We start from the raw sequence: 26,215 nt of genomic DNA on the forward strand, positions 1-26,215 counted from the left end.
CACGGGACTGTGTCATGACCTGTATTTATAGATCTTGGCTACAAAAAACACGTTTAGCGCTCCAGGTGGAAGTTTTGTCAACTTCTGAAAAATTCCTGATTCGGAATTTGTAAACTAGTTTATGTTTATAGAATGCATGTAGTATCTTCAGCACAAGCAGGAAATGTTTTCTATTTCTCAATAATTATTTTTCTTCAGATTATTATGACAAAAAATAGTGTACGTTACTTGGACGTGAATGTCTTTTGCAGTGGTCGAATGAAATTCTAGTCTCGGCTGACGCCTCGACTAGAAACATCATTCTTGCCTGTAAACGGCCCCTTCCCGTCCTTGTGACGTTAGATACTATTACATGCATTATTTTCAATACTCGTAAGCTCAAAGCTACCTTCTTCGCTCAAAGTTTTTGAGTGTAAAAGGACTAAATTTCAGAAAAGTGGAATCATAACCTCATTTCGGACTTTTAAAATAATATTATCTAAATTTGGTAGAGAAATAGTACAAGGAGTGTCCCTAATTTTTCTCTCCCATTCAGTGCTTTATTGTAAAAATAATAATATGTTTTACCTTCACCCATTTCAGTGGACCGGCCTTCCAGAACCCCATATTTATACATTTGGAACTAGTAGATTTTTTTCAGGTTAGGCTATTGAATCACCGATTTCTTTTCGCTTATTTTCTTCGCCACTCTATTTGAGATCTAATTATTTTTCTATCTTTATAATTTGTAATTTTCCACGAAAACAGGGAAATATATTGAGCAAGCGATACGATTGATAAATAAGCGACCTTTGAACGTGAACGTCTGTTATTTGCTGATATGATCATATCAACTTCTGTTAATATCTAATTCTATCTACTCTTAATTCAGTTCAAAAACTCAATTGAATAATCATCCTTCATTGAAAAACTATCATTATTCCACAGTCGGAGACTCTTGAAACTAATTACATTCATTGTAAACGTAATGCTGAACTAAATTACATGCGGTTTGAACCAAAACAAACTTTCGCACCTCTGTATGTGAAGGTTCTATTTGTGGTTCGAAAATGGGGATGAGAGAAGATACAGGATTTGAAAGAGAGGTTGAATGCCTGCGAGAGAGAGATAGAAGAGAGAGAGAGAGAGAGAGAGAGGTCCACCGCCTGGTGACATACGAGGATATTCGCTGGTCTCAAGATCACTTGTGAGGCTATATATCCTTAGAAGGATATCCTCGTAAGTACCCAGCATTTTTCTTGGTTGGAATCGTTAATATATGCTTCTAGAAGGGCAACTAGCCCACTTTCATTGAAATCGGAAAATATCACCACAAGTGACTTTTCATCTACTGCATTAGTTGATAGTGTACTCCGCCAGGGCTGCGCTGAACGCAGTTTTCTCTCTCCAAAAAGAGAGAAGATGGGTGATCCTTATGGGGATATGAGCTGTGATTGGCTCATTTGAATTTCAGAGAGAGTAAATGTATCTTAATCGTCACTTGCTAGGCTAGAGACGGGCAACAGCGCTGCGCTATTGCCAAGTCGACATCATAAACAAAAGAGTCATGGAGTGGATGTTTCAGCTTTTGCAGTCTGATCCACCTTCCCCCAAATGAACCCAGAGAATTTCTGTGATTTATTTGGGCGATAGAGGATGTTAAATTCCTCCTTAGGTGATGTAGTATTAAGCCTTCTAGGCAATCTGAAATACTTACAACTAAGGAAGGAATTTTACTAAGTTAATCTACTAATTTTACTAAGTTTTTACTAGTTTTTAATGTTACTTTACTAAGGAAGGAATTCAAATTATTTATAACTACAAAATTTTACTAATAATGGAATGATTTATTAACAATTTGAACCAAGCAAAATATTATCAAGTTACAGAATTTAAATTGAAAAATGGTTGTGTTTCTCCACTTGAGATCAATAGGTTCAGTCTTTAGATTATTATAATAAATTTCGTGATATTAAGAATATTTGAAGTTAAAGTTTTTGAGATAGTTGAAAAATCTGTATAGTGGTATTAATGTACATTGAGCATGGAAAATTCAAAATTTTCACGTTTAAATGACACCCACTCGGGTCCCTGGGAACGAAAAAAATTGCAATTAGTCTTAAAATGTAGAGAAAAACTTCCTCTTCAAAATGGTTAGTATTTCAATTCCAGGACTCCTGACTTATGGAGGTACATACCAGGGGTTTCTCATCCTTTTTCAGATAAATTGAGTCATTCTTCCAATTTCATTATTGAAGCTCGATTAAAAATTGTTCAAAATATTCGAATTTATACTCAAAAATACTCAAATTCCAGAGAAAATAATGCTCTCCATTTAGTATATGGTATCTCTTATTTAACCAATGAAATTTGAATGATTACATTGTCGTAAAGTCTGTTTTATCAAATTTTTCAAATATTTGTTGAGTTATAACTTGGTAACTATTGAAGGTACCGTTATGATTTTGATCTAGAAATGTAGAGAAATTCATCCTCAAAAAGATAGTTACTGAATATTTGCTTGCCCAATGCCTAATCCCATCACAATTTCAATAAAAATAGGAAATTGACTCAATTTAACTAAAAAAGGATGAGAAACCCCTGCTATGTCAGGATGAGAAACCTCCTTATGCCAGGAGTCCTGGAATTGAAATACTAATCATTTTGAAGAGGAGGTTTTTCTCTACATTTTAAGAAAAATTGCATTTTTTTTCGTTCCCAGGGACCCGAGTGGGAGTCATTTAAAGTAACGTGAAAATTTTGAATTTTCCATGCTCAGTGTACATTATACACGGTAGCCATAGTACATAGAAATGTAAGCTCCTAACCGAATTTGACATATTATACATGGATTTATACCGCCTTTGTGAGCTAGAAATGATGAGCTATTGCTCGTCTGGATCCGATGAGCCGTTCAAAAGTTATAGGGAAAAATATATATCCCTAAAAATAGGGGATGTTTTGATCCACCCCCATGAGTCTAATGGAATAATTCGGTCGATCAAACGTAATTTCTCACACTTGGGGGACTTGGGAGGAAAATTGTAGAGTTATAAATAAGCGAATCCCAATATTTTAAGACACTTTAATGTGCCATGAAAAGCAATTTTTGGTGTTTTTGTGGGTGTAAGGGTTTTTAAAAATTACTGTAGCACAAAAACTACTGGCCGTAGAAGGTTAAATTTGGTCTCAATTGAAAGACAACTAAATCACTAAGAGGGATTTTGAATTACGGATGTAGGTGATATGAATTTGGAGTTATAAACTTTTTAATCAACAGAAATGTCAAATTTTCAATTTTGTGAAAAAATGATGAAATTTTTAAAACATTGTAAATTGGGAACTAACAATGATAGACGGTTGCAATTAGTCTCAATCTCTTCCAAATTTTATTCTTTACGAAAAAAAATTCATACATTTGTTCGTCCAATGCTTGGTTCGGCCACAATTCTTGAAAAGCAAGTACATTGTTGGTCAAAAATACAGTTTTTTCAAGATGACGGCCGAAGCTCACACAGGACTTTCCAGGACTTTTAGTATGTTATTCAGGGCTCTTTCAGCTGGGTCTTTTGATTTTCACTTTTTTTGCTCAATTTGACTGGACTACATAGTAGTATGATACTGAACTACATAATGAAGCCATCATTACCAAATGATTCTTCAATGTCACCTTATTTAGACACAATACCGACTTTGACTTCAGTACCAGTAGCAGATTCGATTTTCTCTGTGTCATCTTCAATTCAAATGATGAAGCCAACATTATCAAATGATTCTTCAATGTCACCTTATTTAGACTCAAGACCAACTTTGACTTCAGTACCAGTAGCAGATTCGATTTTCTCTGTGTCATCTTCAATTCAAATGATGGAGCCAACATTACCAAATGATTCTTAAATATCATCCCCAGACACAAAACAGATTTTGACACCAGTGGCAGATTCGATTTTCCCAGAATCTACTCCAATTCAAATGATGAAGCCATCACCAAATGATTCTTTGATGTCACCTCCAGACTCAAAACAGGCTTCAACTTCAGTGGCTGATTCAATTTCGGATTCAATTGTGCCTGAAGTACCCACAACTCAAATTATGAATGATACATCAACAAGCATTCCATCAGTGACATCTAAGGACTCCAAAGAAACATCAACATCAATTGCAGAATTTAATATTCCTTTGTCATTCAATCCAACAGTATCATCTTCAGACTTGAGAATATCTCCTCGTACTCCAATTTCTAATGCTGTGCAGTATGCAGTTCCTCAATCAGATGATGAATCTTCAATGAGTGGCATGTCAGATGGTTCTAATGACTTCTTTGTTTCTGAAACTGATGACAATTCATCTCATGACAGCTACATTTCAGATCTCAGCTGTGAATCAGATCACATTAACACTGAACAATCAAGCAACTCTCATGCTGTTAACAACATTATTTGCAATGAAAGTGAAAACCCAGATATCACAACTTTTGAAACCTCACATGAATTCCATCCTAATGTTAGAATCCGAAAAATTCAAATGAAATCGGGCCACCGAATCTATGACAAGAAGCAAGTTTGTCTTTTCTGCAAGAAGTTATTCACTAAGCTTCCACAGCATTTTGAACATAGTCATTCAGATAAAAAAGAGGTGTGTGAGTACTCTGCTTTTCCTAAAAAGAGTAAGGAGCGACTTGACTGCATCAGAAAGTTGAGAAACAAAGGAAACTATCTGCATAACATGGAAGTTCTCAAGAAAAGTGATGGTGATCTGATTGTTACCAAGAGGTCAAAGAAAGATTTGCCATATACATCTTATTTGCCATGTCAATATCGTTTCGCCTTTATGCACAAAAGTAAATTGTGGCGGCATGCTAAATCGTGTCCTGACAGATTTGAACAAAAAACCAAATCGAAGTCAGCTATTACAAATGGGTATCTGTTGTTATCATTGCCAGAAAATTGTTCCAAACTGTTCAATGATAATATTCTGAAACACATGCGAGAGGGTGAAGAGAAATCAATAATAAAACATGATAAGACTCTCTGCACATTTGGGTCAAAGCAAGCCGTTAAGCACAAATTCCTCCCACAACTCAAAAACCAAATCAAACTCAGACTACTTGCTAGACTAATTATCCACCTGTAAAATAAGAGAGAAAAAATCAAGAAAATGATTGGTTCTGCTGAACATTTAGTAATTAAAGAGAACTTTTACATTCTTGCATCAGCAGTGCATGAAATGAGTGTAGATGCTGGCACTCCATCACTGGGGAAAAAGCTGGGTCATCACCTGGAAATCCTAGCCATGATTGTGGGAAATCAAAGTATAGTTGAGGGTGATGATGTCCTGAGAAATAACATAGAGGACTTTTTTGTATTATTCAATGATGAGTGGGACACTTTAGTTTCAGGGCCTGCAAATTATGTGCTGAATAGGAGAAGGTATAAGAAAAAGATTGAGCTGCCATCCACAGAGGATATAATGAGATTGAATCGATTTCAAAAGAGAAAGAGTTTATTATAAGTAATTTCAAAGATGTAACCTATACTGAACTGACAAAAGTTATCCTCATGCACCTTGTAGTGTTCAACAGGCGCCGAGTGGGAGAGGTTTCTCTGATGGAGGTAAGTAGTTATAATATTAGATCAAAAGCTGAAGAGCCTCAAGGTGAGATTGAGAAAATGCTATCTCGAAGTGAAGTCAAAATGTTTTCAGACTTGGAAATTGTATACTTGAGAGGGAAAAAAGGAGCTAAAGTGGACTGCCTGTTAACCCCAGATATGATGAAATGTTTAGATCATCTGGTTGCAATCCGTGAGAAAATGGTGTTTTAAAGGAAAATATATACTTGTTCTGTCCGCCTTTTTCACAGCACTGCATAAGAGGATCTGAAGCCATCAAAGAAATGGCAGATAAGTGTGGTGCAACACTGCCATCTCAATTGACATCTACCAAGTTGAGAAAACATATTAGCACTGTATCACAGTTGCTCAATTTGTCTAATAATTTCAATGATAAAAATTTCAATGCTCTCTGCAATCATATGGGCCACAACCCTTCTGTGCACAGACAGTATTACCAAATGCCTGAAGAGACCATTCTCAAAACGCAAATAAGTAAAATTTTACTTACTCTGGAGCAGGGAAATATCAAAAAATATCAAGGAAAAAACTGAGTGATTTTGAAGTACCACTGACTGCAACTACTGATAGCAACAGTGATTCTGAAGAAGATGAAACAAATACATTGAATGATTGGAATGAAACATCTGCTGGAGGCAATGACTTTGATACAAATTTATTCTCCAATACAGACAACTTCAATGATGGACCTGAGACGCCGACCCCACCTGAGTGTGAAAAGGCTGAGAAGAAGAAAAAGAAGAAGAAGACAGACAACTTCAATGACAATTCTGGCTACAGACCTTCTTCAAATGAGAGAAAGCCAACAGCTAAGCCAACTTTGCCTTTACACTCACCCTTTGTCAAAAACTCTGTCAAGAAAAAGATTATTAGAGTGCAGTGGAGTAAAGAGGAGATGGATATTTTGAATGCATTTTTTGCTGAAGAGATAATTCTAGGAAAGAGACCACCTACCAAGAAACGATGCGAGGAGTTGATAAACAAACATCCACAGTTCCAAGGAAGAGGAAACTATCTAAAAATCAAGTGGAGAGTTAATGCCATTATCCAAGAGAGGAGAAAGAAGCTGTTGTAATACTTCACCAAGAGTGTCCAAACATTGGGCTACTTTTTCACCTTACCGTGTCAAAATGTTTTTCTCAATTCTTGAATTCTTGTTTCATGGTTCAGCTCTAAGGTTGCCACAATGCCATTTTTTCATTCTCTAAAACTTTTTCAAGTCAATGTGGATTTTTTTTAATGGCTTACTCTTTAAAATGCGTGGAACAGTGCACCATCATTACCAAGATGGTGCTCACTTGAAAATTCAATATTCCACGCATTTTGAAGAGTGAGCCATTAAAAAAAATCCATACTGACCTGAAAAAATGTCAAAGAATGAAAAAATGACACTGTGGCAACCTTACAGCCTGAATCATGCGACAATTCAAGCATTGAAAAAACACTTTGACACTGGTTTACATTGAAAATGTTAGACCTATATATTTCTATTATTTTTCATTCTGAAGCTTTGTGTTCAAAGTGTGGTACAACTACCATAGTATTTGTCTCAAAGTATATTACTGGGGCTCTATTGGAAACAAATGAAGAGACAAGTTTTAGTAATTATTCAATGTATTGTCCATTTATCAATATTGATGTTGTCATTTCCCTTGTATTGAAGTACAATTATTCATTTATCTCAATCTATAATATTGTGTTCAATGTAATTGATGATTTTTTCATTGGAATCAAATTAAGATAAAATTGTTTTACTTTGAAAATGTTAGACCTATGTATTTCTATTACAGTATTTTTCATTCTGAAGCTGTGTGTTCAAAGTGTGGTACAACTATCATAGTATTTTTCTCGAAGTATATTACTGGGCCTCTATTGGAAACAAATGAAGAGTCAATTGTCCATTTATCAATATTGATGTTGTCATTTTCCTTGAATTGAATTTGAATTATAAAAAATACAACTGTTTTGAAAAGTAAAACTCATCATTTCAATTAATTACTTAAACATCTATCATACTATAACAATAAAAGGTACTTTCCCATTAAAGGCAACCTCGAAAGGTAACTATCAATATCGATATATCGATATCTCCAAGATGTAATGACAAGGAAACAGAATATGAATATGGAGGCAAGTTGAACTTAAAAGAAGAAAAATCTATGATAATGGCATAAAAACAGCAATGTCCGACATAATACTTTCAAATTAATCTCCATTATCTTTTTTTACATGAATTCTCTCCTCATAATTATAATATATATATATTGACAAAGTAAGTATCTAGATGGTGATAATTACATTGATAACACTTCCACGCCGGTTCACGGTTCTCATGAAAATAATACTCCATCCTATTCTCATTATTGCATAAACGAGTTTTATGCAGCAAACTTTTCTTTTTTAAAAACGAAATTTAATTTTCTTCGTTTGCAGGTAAATCAAATAATAAAATTTTTCACTTAGGTAATCAATCTTATCATTAATAACCGTGTTATTGGGTAATGATTTTTTATAAAATCAAATCATCTTGAAATACAACTGATATAATAATAAACATGATCATCATGAATATCGATTTCGATAGAATTGATATATCGATATTGATATCTCTCGAGGTTGCTTTTGATGGGAAAGTACCCAATAAAATTGCTATTAATATTGGTTACTGAGATTTGAGTAACCTAAATTGGATTATCATCGCTAATTAGTCTACACTGAAGCATTGCAAGTATTTTTTAATATAGATCTCTTTGTCAATTCCATAATTTAAATTGAACGCTGTTATTTCTCCCAGAACAATCTTTGTAGATTGATGTGATAGTTCAGTTTTTCCGAAGTTGTTTACAGTTTTATCATTATATAGAGTAAACAAAAAACAAATAAACATTTTTGTCCAAGTAATGACTATCGCTATTATCCTTATAGTATTATATTATATCCTTATTAGTACTTAGTTATCACATATCCCTCTAAGTACCAAGATTTCTCTCATATCCCTCCAAGTACAAGGAGTTCTCTCATATCCTTATTAGTACTAAGTTATCTCATATCCCTCTAAGTACTAAGAGTTCTCTCATATCCTCATAAGTACCAAGATTTCGCTCATATCCTCATTAGTACCAAGTTATCTCGTATCCCTCTAAGTACTAAAGATTCTCTCATATCCTCATAAGTACCACAATTTCTCTCATATCCTCATAAAGATCTTTCTCTCGAAAACCGTTATATCCTCATAAGCACCAAAAATATTGAATTTTCAAACGAAAAATTTGCGAGAGAGGAGGAGAGCATTTTAATCAACATTTTTTTCTGATCATTTTTCTCTCCTTATAATTTCGATATCATGTTGAATAAGCGATTTCCCAAAAGGGACCATAGATCCAATATCCTCATAAAGTACTGCGCGCTAGACAGAGAGAGAGAGAGAGAGAGAAGTAGACTACACGAAGAACATTAAGGAGTGATAAAATCAGTAATCAGTAACTTATAATAACATTTTTGCAGTTTTACAATCGGTAGAAACTAATAATAATAATAATTTCTGGTAGAAACTTATTGTTTCCAATAGTGGTCTTTGGAAGTATAAAAGAGAAAGAAGAAGAAGAAGAAAATGTAGGAGAAGGAGACAGAGGAGAAGATGAAGAAGAAGAAGTCAGGAAAAAAAGAAGTAGGAGAAGAAGAAGACAGGAGAAAAATAAGTAGAAGTAGAAACTAGGTGCAGAAAGTGTGAGTATTTTCGATTTTATAATCAAAGTTTTGCAATTTTCCATTCTATACAAATACTAGTAGTTCGGTAAACAGTAGACCTCGCGCAGTTATAAACCACAGCAGCCTCCTCTTACACTGTCCATCAGAGTAAATCCTGTCTGTATGTGTCGGCGAGATATCGATGTGGAAACGGCTAATGGCTGTTGGGGTTGGTGTATCAGAAATGCCAACATCAAAAGCTAATCTCCTTCAAAACATACTGACAACAGGTCAGCCCGAGTTCAAAGCAGAGAAAGGTCGAGAGACAATACTATGTTATTTTAGTTATTAATTGCATGCGTTATTGCATGCAATCATTGGTTCATTTAATAGTACATAAAAATTGCATTCAATGAGGCATGCAATTAATAACTGAAATAACACAGCAGCTAATTTTTTACCAACTTACATTGAGATATTAATTGCATGCAATTAATAATCCACTTGACAGCTTATTTATGATAAATAATTCTATAGTCTGATTTTTACCGTAATATTGGCGTTAGAAGGAGACTCCTTTTCCTTTTGTATTATCCTTAAAATGCAAAATTTCAAAAAAACCCTATTTATACGTCGACGCAAAATTCAAAAAGGAACATACATGTCGAATTTCATGAAAATCTATTGTGTTTCGCCGTAAATGCGGAACATAAATATAATCATATAAACATAAGAGAAATGCAAAACCGTCGACTTGAATCTTAGGCCTCACTTCGCTCGGTCAATAAAATAGCGAGTCTGATACATCATAGAAACTCACGATTGATTCCAAATTGTAGATAAATTCATCCTCTACGAGCTCATTTGCCTGAATCCATCTTGAATCACTTTTCCCTATCATAAAACTTCCAAAACCGTTAATATGAGAAAAATATCTACAATTTCCGGATTTTTTCAATAATCGAATCTTACTTGAATCAAATCAAATTCATTTATTGCCAAAAAGAAAACAAACAATAATTTACTCACATATATACACGAGCAAAAATAATATAAAAATGTTCATACTACAATAAATTACACATACATGCATATACATGAGAGAAGAAAACTAATTATAAAATTTCTAGGCATCACCAGCAAAAAGATAACTTTTTGCCCGCTGCTGAGTGTTGCTTAAAGAAGTCCTTTAAATAACTAGAAATTGAAACGATAAGGCTTTATAACAAAAGTAGAGACATATAATATAATTTAAATCAATATACTTTAAAAATGTGGTCCAAAGTAGAATAATTCACACCTATATTGATAATTTATAAAAGGTCAGAATTCAGAGAAATACCAAACTGAAAACTGAAACAGAAGAAAAAACAAATCACAGTGCTAGGTTCAAAGTGAAGAAATATTCACCTTTAATCCACTCCGTTATGCTCTTCTTTGATATTTTATAATTTAAATCAAAAGGTATTGCATTTATTAATTTGCTGCTTGTGTAAATCAATTGTCTTCTAATGAAAGTTAACTTTGTAGTATAAATTTGGAATTTTTCTTCACGTACATATTTTTTCAACAATCGAATCTTACTTTACGTACATATTTTTCTATGAAATGTTTACAGCAAATGAAAGAGAAGATTCTATTGTATATTTCAAGATCAAGTAATGTTTTTCTATAATAACGGATTACCGAGATACTTGGCTTTGAATATAGAAATTGGCCATTTTTTGTTTATGGGAATATGGGCTTAAGTACACTCAACAATAAATTTTCCATTTCTCGACCGAATTTGACTTATGATGCATGATTTCGGACCGCCTTGACAAGCCGAGAAGAATGAAATTTAGTACGATGAAATCCGAGCATTGTGTCAAAATTAATGTGTGTGAAATTTTGATCCTTGAGGTGTCCTTAAGCGCGCCTCTCCACTAGGAAATACTGAAATGAAGTGCATCTAACTGGTGATTCTCATAGAACATGATCTCATGAACTTATATAATTATGCAAAATATCACTGTGAAGACAATGTAGTTGGTGATGATGGTTGAAGCTGAAACTTAGATGTTTTTCTCCATACAAGGAGCATTGTTGTCAAGTGTACCTGGAAATCCATATGAGATAGAGCGCTCTACCTGATCTCAGATTGTAAAGCACACAAATACGCCCAGAGGGATTTTGAATTATACATCTAAATGGTTAAAATCGGAATAATATATTGGTGATCAAAAACTAAAACTCATCAGAATTGATTTTTTTTTAATTTTACTCATTTTTGAACAATCATAACTCAGTACTCATCGGAGATAAAGAGTTCCAAATGATCTCATTTTATTCAGAATTTTATAATCTGAAAAAAAGGCGAGAGCAACTTTTTCTGTCCGATTACTGGATTTGGCAGAAATAGCTGAAAAATGGAAAATGAACCGAAAATACGAGGTTTTTGGGCCACTGTATGGAGCACAGGGAAATTTTGCATGAAGAAACTGGTTATGGACTTCTCTCATGTATCCAAATAAAATATTACAAAATCAGAGGTACAATATAAATTGCAAGCACCAATGTATATAGTGACTGGACTGTAATGCAAGTTTATAATTTTTCTTTGACAAAAATTAATTATATTATATTTTGTAATTTAGCTGCTCGTTCACCTATAATTATTATGTTGTGTTTTGTTGCAGTGATTTCAGCCAACAGGTGAGGCCACACATAAAGCTGTCTTCCTGTTTCGACGTGTTCACACAAGTGGAGAATGTTGAACAGTTCTACAGCACCGCCCTGAAAGACAAAACTACTGCTCATAAGTAAGTCATGACATTAGTTTCAGTTTCTTCACTAAGCTCGACTAATCAAAAATTCAAAATATTTCAGTACATATTTCAGTTGTTTCTTGGTTCTTAGAACCGTGAAGAAATTGCTGGATACAGGAACGCTTAGAAGTGTTTATTTTGCTGTGTTACATTCTTTCCTTTCATACGGTGTTATATTTTGGGGCAATTCAACTCATGCAATACATATATTTAGGATCTCTCATTACCTTTTTGAATAATAACAACTGTGCATAATCGCTAGTGATTTTTTTAAATATCATTATGTCTTCAATAATAAAGAAATTCACAACACAGAGGAATAATGTTGCTATTCAGATAGATGGCTTTAATTACCGAAAAGAACGTACAATGTTGGATGGGAGAGTTTCGTTTAGGTGTCTATTCAATGGATGTCCCGCAACTTTGAAAACGAACGCCTTAATGCATAAAGTATTGGAGAAAAGTGGGTTGCATAATCATACTGCACCTGATCAGGATATTGATATTAACGATGACATTTCTATAGAGCAGACAACTCCAGTAGGCAATAAAAAGTTGATGAACATGAAACCAACTACTCCTGGCAGTGGCAAAATAACTCCCCCCTTGACATGTGATATGAGTGTAAACACACCGACTTCAAGAACAATCTCAACAAGTTCTTCTCCAAGCTTGCAAACAGTTGAGCTTCTCCAACAACGCGATGATTTAATAGCTCATTCTCAAGATTTACAAAAGCAAATTGAATCCCTCCAAGAACAAAAGAAGCACATCGAGTCAATGATGATTGAATTTGAAAAAGAGAATTTATCTGTCAAAGATCAGCTTAGATGTATGTCTACGACAATTGAAACTTTGAATGCAGATAACAATGCTCTTAGGAGTGAAGTTAGTTTGTCTAGGGATGATGCCAATAAGTGGAAAAATAAGTATGAAGACTTGTTGAGATCTAAATCTAGGCGATTTGATGTTGGTGGTCAACTAGAATATTCTGGAAAAGCTCGGTCAAAGCGATCAAACATTCCAATTTTTAATGACGATGAATTTCCGGCGCTGGATACAACCAGTTATGAACACAACCGTCGCAAATGGGAATCTACAGGATATCAGGAGAAAAAACGTAGATTTCATGAAAATAAGAATATAGTTTTGGGCGGCTCTATGATTAGAAACGTGACTCCTCAAAATTGTATTGTTGATGTTCGTCCTGGAATAAGCATCGAGCAGCTAACTAAAGTGATTGAACATAAATATAAAAAATCGTCAGCACAGAATTATAAAAGTGTATTAATTCATGTAGGAACAAATTCAATCCGCAGAGAATCTGAAGAATCCGTGGTGAATGAGATGAGGAACATGATAAGGACAGCCAAGCAATGTTTTAGTACATCAAGATTAATAATCAGCGGAATAATACTAAGGCGTTCAGTGAGTGACTCATACATTACGAGGATTAATGACTCCATCAGAAGTGAATGCGCCAAATTGGGTGTACTATTTGTTAACCCCAATAGTTTCATCAACACCAGAGAAGGCTTAGGCAAAGATGGTTTGCATTTGAATAGGTTGGGCTCAACTAGTCTAAGTAAAATGTGTGATAACGTTTTCAAATTATTAAATGATAAGGGAAACTAATAAGCTGTGACAGGGGTGTGGAAGAAAATAATAATAGAAGATACCTTGTCAAAGACACTATTAATAATAGATATTTTAAAGACTCATATAGTCTGAAAATAATACATCAAAACATTGATGGAATAGTTAGTAAGGTAGCTCTTTTAGACATCTTGGTGGAGGATGAACAACCAGACATTTTAATATTGACCGAGCATGACTTGAAAGATTATGAAATCAATTCCCTACCTATCAATAACATGTCTCTAGTGTGTAGTTACTGCAGAGTTGATATGAGAAAAGGAGGAGTGGTCGTGTATGCCAGTCTTGAATTTTTGAATGCTATTGATCATAAATTTACTGTTATTAATATTTCTGATTTGAGTCACATTAAGGATATTGAAATATGTGGCTTCAATTTTAAGATTGATGGAGATCCGTATGCTATAGTAGGTCTGTATCGATCACCTAGCGGTGATACTAATATATTTCTTGAAAACCTTGAAATTTTATTTAATCGTATTTGCAGTCATGTATCTAATAACGTCATTGTTGCAGGCGATTATAATATTAATGTTTTAGATAGTTCTTCTGAACATAGAAATCTTGTAAATATTCTGAATCTTTTTGATTTACACTACACGATTAAAGAACCAACAAGAATTTCTAGAATAAGCAGAACAGCAATTGATAACATTGTCACTAACATTGAAAAAGGTATATATTCAGTACAGGTTGTTCATACACTGTTATCAGACCATACTGCACAGGTTTTTCGCACACATGGCACACGTGATTCCACCAGATTCAAGTCTAAACAAATTCAACTTGGTATTCCAATGTATACTTGTTCTAATGAAAACATAATAAAAATGAAAACCTCTTTGAGTGGTGAATCATGGGCTTCAGTTTATAATGCAATAGATGTAAACAGCCAATTTGCGAGGTTCCATGAAATTTTACAGTCTCATCTTGGCATAAATTGCCCTTTGAGATGTAGAAGAAAAAAACTCAGAGCAAAAAGAGATTAAAAGGTGAATGGATTACCGACGAAATTGAGCAAATAAGACATCTTTTGGAAGTGGCTAAAATCAGAATTAATAATGGTTTGAGAATTGATATGGAGCAATTGAAAGCTATTAAAAAAATTTATGATTATGAAGTTGTTCAGGCAAAAAAGCAATATATGAGTAATATAATTTTGAGAGCTTCAAATAAATCAAAAACAAGCTGGAAAATCATTAATGAATTTAGAGGTAAAACAAAACAAACACAGCCTAATATAGAACTAAAAGAAAATGAAAAAATTTTAACTGATTCCAAGCAGGTAGCTGATGCAGTTTCCAACTAATAATGATGAGATTATAAAAATAATAAAAAGTATCAAAACGAAAAATAGTGTTGGATTTGATAATATCCCAGTGACAGTGATTAAGGAATGTTGTATTGAAATAGCTCCACCACTAGTATTCATAATGAATAACGCTTTCGAAACGGGTATTTTCCCAGATCTACTTAAAATTGCCAAGGTAAAACCATTGTTTAAACAAGGTGCTAGAACTGATATACAAAATTATAGACCTATTTCTATTCTTCCGAACGACATACTTCTTGATAGGCTTTCAAATATTGGAATAAGAGGAATCTGTAGTTGTCTAATCAAGTCCTATTTGACAAATAGGTTTCAATTTGTTACAGTTGAATCTCAGTCTCATGTAGCTCAATCGATGCGATTGAGTGTTACAAGAGGGGTGCCACAGGGTTCTATTTTAGGCCCATTGCTCTTTGTCCTTTACACTAACAATGTGCAAGCCTCAGTCCCAGTAGGTTTGAATATTACACTCTACGCTGACGATACATCATTGATGTTCAACAACAAAAACTTGAATGATCTTGAGGTAGAAGCTAATGTTAAAACAAATTTGGTTGCACAATATTATAATGAGTCAAAATTGGCAGTGAACCCGCAAAAGAGTAAGTGTATTCAATTTGGGTCTAAAAATCATCTCTTCCAGCCTATGATTAGTATTGGCGATTCAATGGTTGAAAATGTAACAGAAGCAAACCTACTGGGGTTAATGATAGACAAGGATCTCTCATGGAATGTGCATACTGATGAATTGGCCACTAGAATCAGTAGTAATCTGTTTGTATTAAGGAACATGGTTAGGTATGTGCCCAATGAAACAGCAAAAACATTATATTATGCACTGATTTACTCTCATATTTCATATGGTATAGAGCTCTGGGGTAGCACAACATTACAGAATATTAACAAGATATTTGTACTACAAAAGCGTGCTATTAGGTACTTGGCGGGCCTGGGGTTTAATCATCCTTGTAGAGAATATTTTAAGAAAATGTCTATATTAACAGTACCGTGCATTTTTATTTTTAAAACAATATTGTATGTTGTAAAAAATATTGATAGATTTGTGACTCATGCACAGGTACACTCTCACAATACAAGGAATAGAAATGATTTGACTGTGCAACCTCATAGGCTAGCTATGTTTGAAAAAAAGACCAGTTACATTGGGACAAAATTCCTGAATAAACTGCCTGGTAGTTTAGATCATAGAAACAAAACATTCAAAACAGATTTATACAGTTACCTTTCTAACAAATGTTTTTATAGTGTTAATGACTTTTTATGTGACAATCATATTTAGGCTGTGAATATATTATAAAATAACGATGTTAAATATTACTATGTTGAAAATATGACTGATACAAGACTGTAAACTGTGACTATAGCCTGTGATATTATGTATAACATGAAAATTAGTATTTTTTTAGGTATAAGTTCATTTTAATGACGATATTCAATTGTATTGTTTGATACTGTATTGAATAAATAAAATATTATTATTATTATTATTATTATTATTTTTGCATTATGGAATACAAAGATTGACGACTTGGCTTATAATTGACGAATTCTTATACCCCTTTCATAGGTGGTCAGTGGGATGAAAAATGCATTTTTGCATTATGGAATACAAAGATTGACGACTTGGCTTATAATTGACGAATTCTTATACCCCTTTCATAGGTGGTCAGTGGGATGAAAAATGCATTTTTGCATTATGGAATACAAAGATTGACGACTTGGCTTATAATTGACGAATTCTTATACCCCTTTCATAGGTGGTCAGTGGGATGAAAAATGAAATGAAAAAAAGTAGAAACATCCCCTCCGTTTACAGAACTATAAACTGGACGTTTATGAACTAAAGTTGCTTACTCGGGCCGATTCTTGATCAACTGAGATCTTGATGAAATGGATGTCACTCATGATACTTCATTATAGAACTATTTTTGAATTTAAAACATGTGTTTATTGTTTGTTTGGATTGTAAATTAGAGTTTCAGTTTCAATTTATTTATTGCCATTCTTTTTTTACAAACAAGTGAAACAAAAACATTCTTATAATGTTATAACTTATTATAATCTAAATTAATTTAAAAACATATTCAACGAATGTTTTCTCTTATTTTAATATTGAAATAATTGGTTCTCCAAGAAAAGCTAATGCTTGAGCTCTGGAAGAGAGTTCAAAAATGTTAACGGTAATTAGGATATGTAAAATGCATTTTTGCATTATGGAATAATACGGTAGTTTACGTACTGTACGGTAGTTAGGAGTCTAACTAAAAAATGTGAAAGTGAATTAACCTATAGTGAGGTCGACGTTATAATGGCATTGGAGAAAGATAGGAGAACAACGTTGCCGAACCTCTGTCTTGTCAATGCCTTCTATAGACGGTAGCTAATACATGTTTATTGATGTAATAATAACGGCCCATTCTCGTTTAAAATAATCATATTTTACTAAGCAAGAAATTATATTTTTCAATAATTTCATAATTAAGATGAATTATTTTGTTAATACTTATTAATTCTACATTGTTAAAAGACGATCTGGCAACAGAGCAAAGCGAGAAAGAGATAGCGCTATCCGCTTTGCTGAATGATCGACTAGTAGTTCTGTGAACAGTAGACCTCACGCAGTATTCTCATCCACAAGTACTTGATTGAAACTATAGACCTTATGGAAATACAGCAACAGACTTGCTTCTCCACACATCTGTGTAATCACTTGTCAGCTGATTTATGATGAATAATTCTATAGTCTGATTTTTACCCTAAAATTGGCGTATGAAGGAGGCTCCTTTTTCCTTTTATAGTATCCTTGAAATGCAAAATTTCCAAAAACCTTGTATATACGTCGACGCGCAATTTAAAAAGGAACATACCTGTCAAATTTCATGAAAATCTATTACCACGTTTCGCCGTAAATGCGCAACATATAAACATATAAACATATAAACATATAAACATATAAACATATAACATATAAACATATAAACATATAAACATATAAACATATAAACATAAACATATAAACATATAAACATATAAACATATAAACATATAAACATATAAACATATAAACATATAAACATTTAAACATTCAAACATTTAAACATTAAAGAGAAATGCCAAACCGTCGACTTCAATCTTAGACCTCACTTCGCTCGGTCAACAAGGATGGCAGTACCATTGCTGATCAAACACAGCCATTATACAACGTGGGTACCTCACTATAGGCCCTGAAGTGTATTTCACTCATTAATAGTATGGATAGGCCTAACACCTATTTTGTCACGAACTAACATTTTGTTCCTTTGTTTATAGAACAGCCAGTCAATCTAGTTCAAATTATATTTTTTCATTTTTTTCTGATTTCAGGACTACCCGGCTATCAACCCTCCCCGACTACCTGTTTCTCCATCTGAAGAAGTTCACCCTGCTGCCTGATTGGACGCCTGTGAAGCTGGATGTGTCGGTGGAGATGCCCGAGGAAGTGGACCTGTCCGCCCTGAGGGGTGCGGGCGGACTCCAGCCGGGGGAGGAGGCGCTAGCCGAGGAGAGTGCAGAGACTGTCAAGGTCAACATAGACGAGAATATGTTGGCTATGTTGGTCGATATGGGATTTCCAACGGTGAGTCACAATACAGCTTCACCTCTCATCAATTTCAGTCTTCAATTTCTCAGGGTTTCATGTCATGTATTAAGGTGCGTACAGATATACACGCATCGAACACGCTCCAATCATGAACATTACGAGAGATGTTACGCAAGGGTTCGATAGAGGTTCGAATGATGACGCGCGCTTGTCATATTGTTGTCTTCGCTACAAACTAACCTCACAAATGTGAAACGTTCAATCCAGCTGATCGGCTGACAAAACTAAATAAAATATTCTGACCAGGGGATTGCTGGGTAGCCTAATAGTCCAGTCACTATATACATTGGTGCATGCAATTTATATTGTAGTTATGATTTTTCAATATATTATTTGGGTACATAAGAGAAGTCCAGAACCAATTTCTTCATGCAAAATTTCCTTGTGCTAGATACAGAGTGGCCCAAAAACCTCGTATTTTCGGCTCATTTTCCAGTTTTCAGCTCTTTCTGCCAAATCTCGTAATCGGACAGAAAAATTTGCTCTCGCCTTTTTTCTAGATTATAAAATTCTCAATAGAATGAGATCATTCGGAACTCTCTATCTCCAATGAGTACTGAGTTATGATTTTTAAAAAATGAGTGAAATTTGAAGAAAAATCAATTTTGATGAATTGTAGTTTTTGATCAACAATATCTTCTGATTGTTACCATTTAGATGTATAATTCAAAATCCCCCTGGGCGTATTTTTGTGCTCTACAATCTGAGATCTGGTAGAGCGCTCTATCTCATATAGATTTCCAGGTACACCTGACAACAATGCTCCTTGTATTGTGAAAAACACATAATTTTCAGCTTCAACCATCATCACCAACTACATTGTCCTCACATTGATATTTCGCACAATGACATAAGTTCATGAGATTATGTTCCATTAGAATCACCCGTTAGAAGCACTTCATTTCAGTATTTCCTAGTGGAGAGACGCGCTTAAGGACACCTCAAGAATCAAAATTTCAAACACTTATAACTTGTGACACAATGCTCAGATTTCATCGTACTACACTTCATTCTTCTCGGCTCGTCAAGGCGGTCCAAATCATGCATCATAAGTCAAATTCGGTCGAGAAATGGAAAATTTATTGTTGAGTATACTCAATCCCATATTCCAATACACAAAAAATGTCAAATCTCTATATTCAAAGCTATGTATCTCGGTAACTCCTAATTAAAAATTCATTACATGTACGGGATCGGAAATTTACGTATGACGCATCATCACGTCTCAACTACTCAACTGATTAACTTGAAATTGTGCATATAGATTCTTAATTCAATCAATCAATTCACCGAGGATGGTTATAGGGTTATTTTAGATTCAGTATGTCAAGTTTTTAATTGGACCCTTGCGGGGCACGGGTGACCTGCTAGTCAATGTTTTCAGTATTGTTACAGGAGCAGCAATAGTGTATACTGTGTATAATATAATGTGTAAATGCAGTATAATGTGTATAGTGTATAATGCAATAGTGTAATGTAGAATGTGTACCCGAAACCGGTCATCAAATCTCAAATATAAATAATGAAATGGTACTAGTGACTAGTAGTTCTGTGAACAGTAGACCTCACGCAGTTTTCTCATCCTTAAGTATCTGGGTATCTGGTGTCACCTGTTCACCGGCATCTCCAGACATCTGTGTAATGCATGCAATGAATAATCCACTAGTCAGCTGATTGATTATGCATAATTCTGTAGTCTGATTAATCCTATCTTCAGAGTAGATGACATATATCATAGCCACCTCTAACACAAGGCCGCGGCCTACGATATTGCAACGTCGCAGTGTAGACCTAGATATTTATTTAATAAACAAATAAATATTTTTTTATTTATTATTATCATATGATTTCAAAACACCAGTTACCAAGAAATTAATAACAGTTCAGTCTTGAATATATTAAAATAAAGATGGTTTTAATGTGACTGGTGTGGTCACGAAGCCATGGTCGTATACCAAATGGAACTGTTTAGAAGTTGACAACATATTTGTGTTTTTATTTAATTTTTAACTAGGATTTTCTTTCGCCCGTCTGTATGTATGTAAAGCATTTACAGCCAAACGCGTTGATAGAATTCTATGAGATTTTGCAGGAATATTCATTTTTTAACTGCGCTTCGATGTTATACACAAGGTTTGTTTTAAATTTTGCATTTTAAGGATAATATGAAAGGAAAAACAATTTCCTCCATACTCCGATATCACTATATATGCATAGCCACCTCTAATACAAGGCCACTGCCTACGATATTGCAACGTCGCAGTGTGGGCCTAGAATCTAATACATGATTGGTGAAAAAGATTTTAAAAAATAGCAGCTGATCTTTTCCACCAATCATGTATTAGATTCTAGGCCCACACTGCGACGTTGCAATATCGTAGGCAGTGGCCTTGTATTAGAGGTGGCTATGCATATATAGTGATATCGGAGTATGGAGGAAAATTGTTTTTCCTTTCATATTATCCTTAAAATGCAAAATTTAAAACAAACCTTGTGTATAACATCGAAGCGCAGTTAAAAAATGAATATTCCTGCAAAATTTAATAGAATTCTATCAACGCGTTTGGCTGTAAATGCTTTACATACATACAGACGGGCGAAAGAAAATCCTAGTTAAAAATTAAATAAAAACACAAATATGTTGTCAACTTCTAAACAGTTTCATTTGGTACACGACCATGGCTTCGTCACCACACAAGTCACATATTTATTGATAACCATCTTTATTGACCGAGCGAAGTGAGGTCTAAGATTCAAGTCGACGGTTTGGCATTTCTCTTAATGTTTTAATGTTTAAATGTTTGAATGTTTAAATGTTTATATGTTTATATGTTACGCAGTTACTGCGAAACGCGATAATAGATTTTCATGAAATTTGACAGGTATGTTCCTTTTTTTAATTGCGCGTCAACGTATATACAAGGTTTTTGGAAATGTTGCATTTCAAGGATAATATAAAAGGAAAAAGGAGCCTCCTTCATACACCAATATTAGAGTAAAAATCAGACTATATAATTATTCATCATAAATCAGCTGACAAGTGATTACTTAGATGTGTGGAGAAGCCAGTCTATTGCTGTATTTCCATAAGGACTATAGTTTCAATCAGGTACTTGTGGATGAGAATACTGCGTGAGGTCTACTGTTCACAGAACTACTAGTCATAGTATATATGACTACTTATTTTATTTTTCAAATAGATTTACGATTTTATTTTCTCAGATGAACCACACTGTACATCATGGGAAGAGTGTGCACATGAACAGACAATTAACAGAAGTTCAGGAGAATACTGCGTGAGGTCTATTGGCCACAGAACTACTAGTCTATCGAGATGTATATTGATTATATTGATGTATCGATTGTTCTATTTCATTATTACAATCAACAATCAATATAACTTATGTTTCTGTATGTATAAGCTTACTAGTAGTTCTGTGAACAGTAGACCTCACGCAGTATTCTCATCCACAAGTACCTGATTGAAACTATAGACCTTATGGAGATACAGCAATAGACTAGCTTCTCCACATATATGTGTAATCACTTGTCAGTTGATTTATGATGAATAATAATTCTATAGTCTGATTTTTACTCTAATATTGACGTATGAAGGAGGCTCCTTTTTACTTGCCTTGCCCTATTACCATAGGTAAAGAAAGTATTGCTTTCCGAAAAAAATTGAGGTACCCCAATTTCTAAATTTCTGTACGTTTCGAGTTCCCTGAGTCCAAAAAAGTGGTTTTTGGGTATTGCTCTGTGTGTGTGTGTGTGTGTGTGTGTGTGTGTGTGTGTGTGTGCGCGCGCGTGCGTGCGTGCTCTATCAACTGCCACAAGTCCCATATCTGTAATAATTTCAGGAGCTCCACCCCATCTATGCAAAGTTTGATTTTAGATTCTCAATTATCAGGCTTCAGATACAATTTAAACAAAAAATTTCGAGTGGAAAAGATCGAGCATGAGAATCTCTACAATTAATAATATTCAGTAACATTTTCATCTAAAATTAAAAATAAGCTCGAATTTCGAGAAAATGTTATTATTTCAATTGCAAACTGTTGGCAACTGTTGATTCTATTAAATCATTCACTATGAAGAGATAGCAGACATCGTGTGTCTCCAGCGTTATAGTCCTGTCACCAGCTGGCTTAGATCTTTGAATAGTAGACTTGAGATGCGCGGGAACACTAGCGTCAGGTGATAAATTTTCATAACGGCAAGGAAAGTTGTGTGAGTGCGCCACACCAGATGTTTCCTTTTATATTATCCTTGAAATGCAAAATTTCCAAAAACCTTGTATATACGTCGACGCGCAATTTAAAAAGGAACATACCTGTCAAATTTCATGAAAATCTATTACCGCGTTTCGCCGTAAACGCGTAACATATAAACATTTAAACATTAAGAGAAATGCCAAACCGTCGACTTGAATCTTAGACTCCTCACTTCGCTCGGTCAACAATATTGACAATGACTTAGTTGAATTCCTGGTTAAAGCATAGACCTCACTGCGTTCGGTCAATTTTATAATTATTGATTTTCATATAATTTGTTCTACTCGTTTGTCCAGGAAGCAGCCAAGAAAGCAATATTCTTCACGGAGGGGAGAGGATTGGAAGCAGCTACGGAGTGGATAATGCAGCATATCGGAGATGACGACTTCCAAGCCCCGTTTGTGCCTCCTGGACTCAATAAAGCATCTGATAAAGGTAGGATGTAATAGTTGATTGAACGAGCTTAGCGAGTTCTTACTGATGAGTAGCCTTGAATCGTTGTCGGTTTGTTGGACAATTACAGCTCTTTCGATCCATCAACCAACGTTTCGTTTCACCAATCAACCTTAGGTGGGCTGTCCACGAGAACCGTTTTCGTCCGAACTAGCATCGTCCGAAAACTACCGAACGATCCCCCAACAAAGAAAGGAATAGATGCTCGTTCATTGCAACAGGTTCATACGGCCGTGCACGGCCGTCTCCGGCCCATCAATTTTTCGATCCGAATTGAATGGGATTTCCGGCTCTATCCGGCCGAACTAACTAGTCGAGCTGAGACAACAAAGTTAATTCAATTTCAATTCAAAAAGTTATTTATTTCATAAGTCGTACAAGCAATTACAATGGTAGCCTACATCATAAAGTAAGAATACACTTTACAATAAAAATAAGACAATGTCAGCACCACAGAAATTACAGCGATATACAAATATATATTAAGAAATATTTACTCTCGCAGAGGCATTACTGCCTGTGTGCGAGAATGAGTCTGAGGTAGGAATAGGCATATATATATATATATATATATATATATATATATATATATATATTTTGACCGCTTTTATTGAACTGCTACGGCTACAATAAATTTTTATAAGTTTTCCTTTCTTTCTACTCTACGTTCATTATAAGTAGAACACTATAAGTATATACTACGTTCATTAGTAGTCTTTCAATTAAAGTGGACGGCACGAAAATGGTCCGATGCGAATTGATGTAACGTTGCCAAATTAATTATATTTATTTTATTAAAAACACACATAACAAGACAAAACAAAATTACAAAGAATTTGAAACAAATAAAACACAATAAAATGTTACAAATATAAAAAACCATGGGCTTTGTGGTTGGGTGTGTTGGAGAAGAGAAAAAAAGAGAGGAAGATACCTAGCCAACTATGGTTTCCATGTAATAGGCAGGCAAAGAAGAGAAGAGAAGTAATGAGGGAAAAAGGTAAGGGAGAATGGGGGAAGGAAGAAAACAGAGGAATAGGTACTCAAAATAAAGGTAAGCGAGTCCACTGAAAAATGAAAAAACAATGCTGGAGCAGAAATCTCGAGTCATATATCTAAATGAAAGAAGAAATTACTGTATGTCCAGTTTTTTATATCCAGTTTAATTTTTCCGTTGATCTTATTGTCCATGAGAAAGTGATTTGGAATGAGGTTTATTATTTTAGTACCTATGTAAATTAATTTTATTTATGTAAATTATTTATATATATATATATATATTATATATATATATATATATATATATATATATATATATATATATATATTTGTATATCGCTGTAATTTCTGTGGTGCTGACATTGTCTTATTTTTATTGTAAAGTGTATTCTTACTTTATGATGTAGGCTACCATTGTAATTGCTTGTACGACTTTTGAAATAAATAACTTTTTGAATTGAAATTGAATTGACTTTATTGTCTCAGCTCGACTAGTTGCAAGTGTTATATGCAAGTGTTCCTGACCTGAAATTATTGTTTCACAGTCTTGTTTGTTTTTGTTTTTTTTTATTTTCTTGTTTTATAAAGTTGTAACTATGGGCAATGGAAAGTTGATGAGTTTGGTTCAAGAGCATGTTCCATTGTGGGATATGCTAGACAAAAGATATCATAGTTGTGATGTCCAAAAGAATCTGTGAACAAAGATTGCTCGATAATGAATAACTAATTCAGTGGATCTTTGTTGAAGGTAAGATTATTGTAATGAATAACTAATTTAGTGGATAATTTGTTTCTTCAATTTTCAAAATCTCAATATAATAATTGTTTATAAAAAAATTTGGAGGCTATAATAGTTAATTCAATATTAAATAGTTCAGCCAAGTACTGAACTAGACTGACGTAAACGGTTCCAATGGACGACCATATTCGGCCGAATTAACGGCCGGCAGTTTCGTCCGATCCAACGGCCGAACGGATCGGTTGAATACGGTTCCAGTGGACGGCTACCTTTAGGCTGGCCACTAACGGTAGGACTTGCATGATACATTGTTGAGTCATCACAGCGAAAGACTTTGAGCAACATTTTTGAGGTTAGGTTTTTGTATCTCAGATTTTTTGTTGGAGAAAAGATAGCACTGAAGATATGCCATGGTATAGGACGTTTATGTTCCATTATTATTATTATAAGCGTATGGCTTTCAATGGTGGGGAGACCCAAGGGTAGTTCCACCTCGCCGTATACAGTCCAAAGTTCCCTAATGGGAAACCGGACACTAAGGTTATAGTGAGCACAATACTTTAAATTTACACTTTTCACTTTGGAATAAAGTTCTTTTATGTTCCATTTTCACTGTTAACTGAAGCCGATAGTCCTAATAACTGTTTTTGGTGAAGCTATGTGACGCTGGTAGTCTCTCATACTGTGTCGTGTCGTTCTTACACTCTCACCTGGCTAAAACTGTAATAATCGACAGTAGTTGACAGTAATCGGCTTGAGTTGAAAAAATGAAACAGTACACTATGAGAGACTATCAGGGTCATATAGCTTCACCAAAACATCTACTAGGACTATCGGCTTAACTTAACAGTGACATTTGCAACATAACGGTCCTTTACCATGGAATATCACCATACATGATACAGTATCACCACAATATGATACAGTATCATTTCAACTTGATACACAACACCATAATTTGATGCAAAACTTCAAAACATTTGTAAGGTGGGAAATAACT

At 34.3% G+C, this 26,215-nt stretch overlaps 1 protein-coding gene across 1 annotated transcript in view; it reads left to right on the forward strand.

The window, feature by feature from the left end:
* Window positions 1-26,215, forward strand: part of LOC111061459 (ubiquitin carboxyl-terminal hydrolase 5) — a 63,348-nt gene that overhangs the window by 28,424 nt on the left and 8,709 nt on the right. The window contains exons 9-13 of the mRNA XM_039441180.1: window positions 4,234-4,357; window positions 6,110-6,680; window positions 11,975-12,097; window positions 18,474-18,726; window positions 23,321-23,459. Of these exons, the coding sequence (XP_039297114.1) occupies window positions 4,234-4,357; window positions 6,110-6,680; window positions 11,975-12,097; window positions 18,474-18,726; window positions 23,321-23,459 (1,210 nt within the window). The remainder of the gene's footprint in view (window positions 1-4,233; window positions 4,358-6,109; window positions 6,681-11,974; window positions 12,098-18,473; window positions 18,727-23,320; window positions 23,460-26,215) is intronic.

The sequence above is a fragment of the Nilaparvata lugens genome, chromosome 14 (assembly GCF_014356525.2).
Source record: "Nilaparvata lugens isolate BPH chromosome 14, ASM1435652v1, whole genome shotgun sequence".
Lineage (NCBI taxonomy): Eukaryota > Metazoa > Arthropoda > Insecta > Hemiptera > Delphacidae > Nilaparvata > Nilaparvata lugens.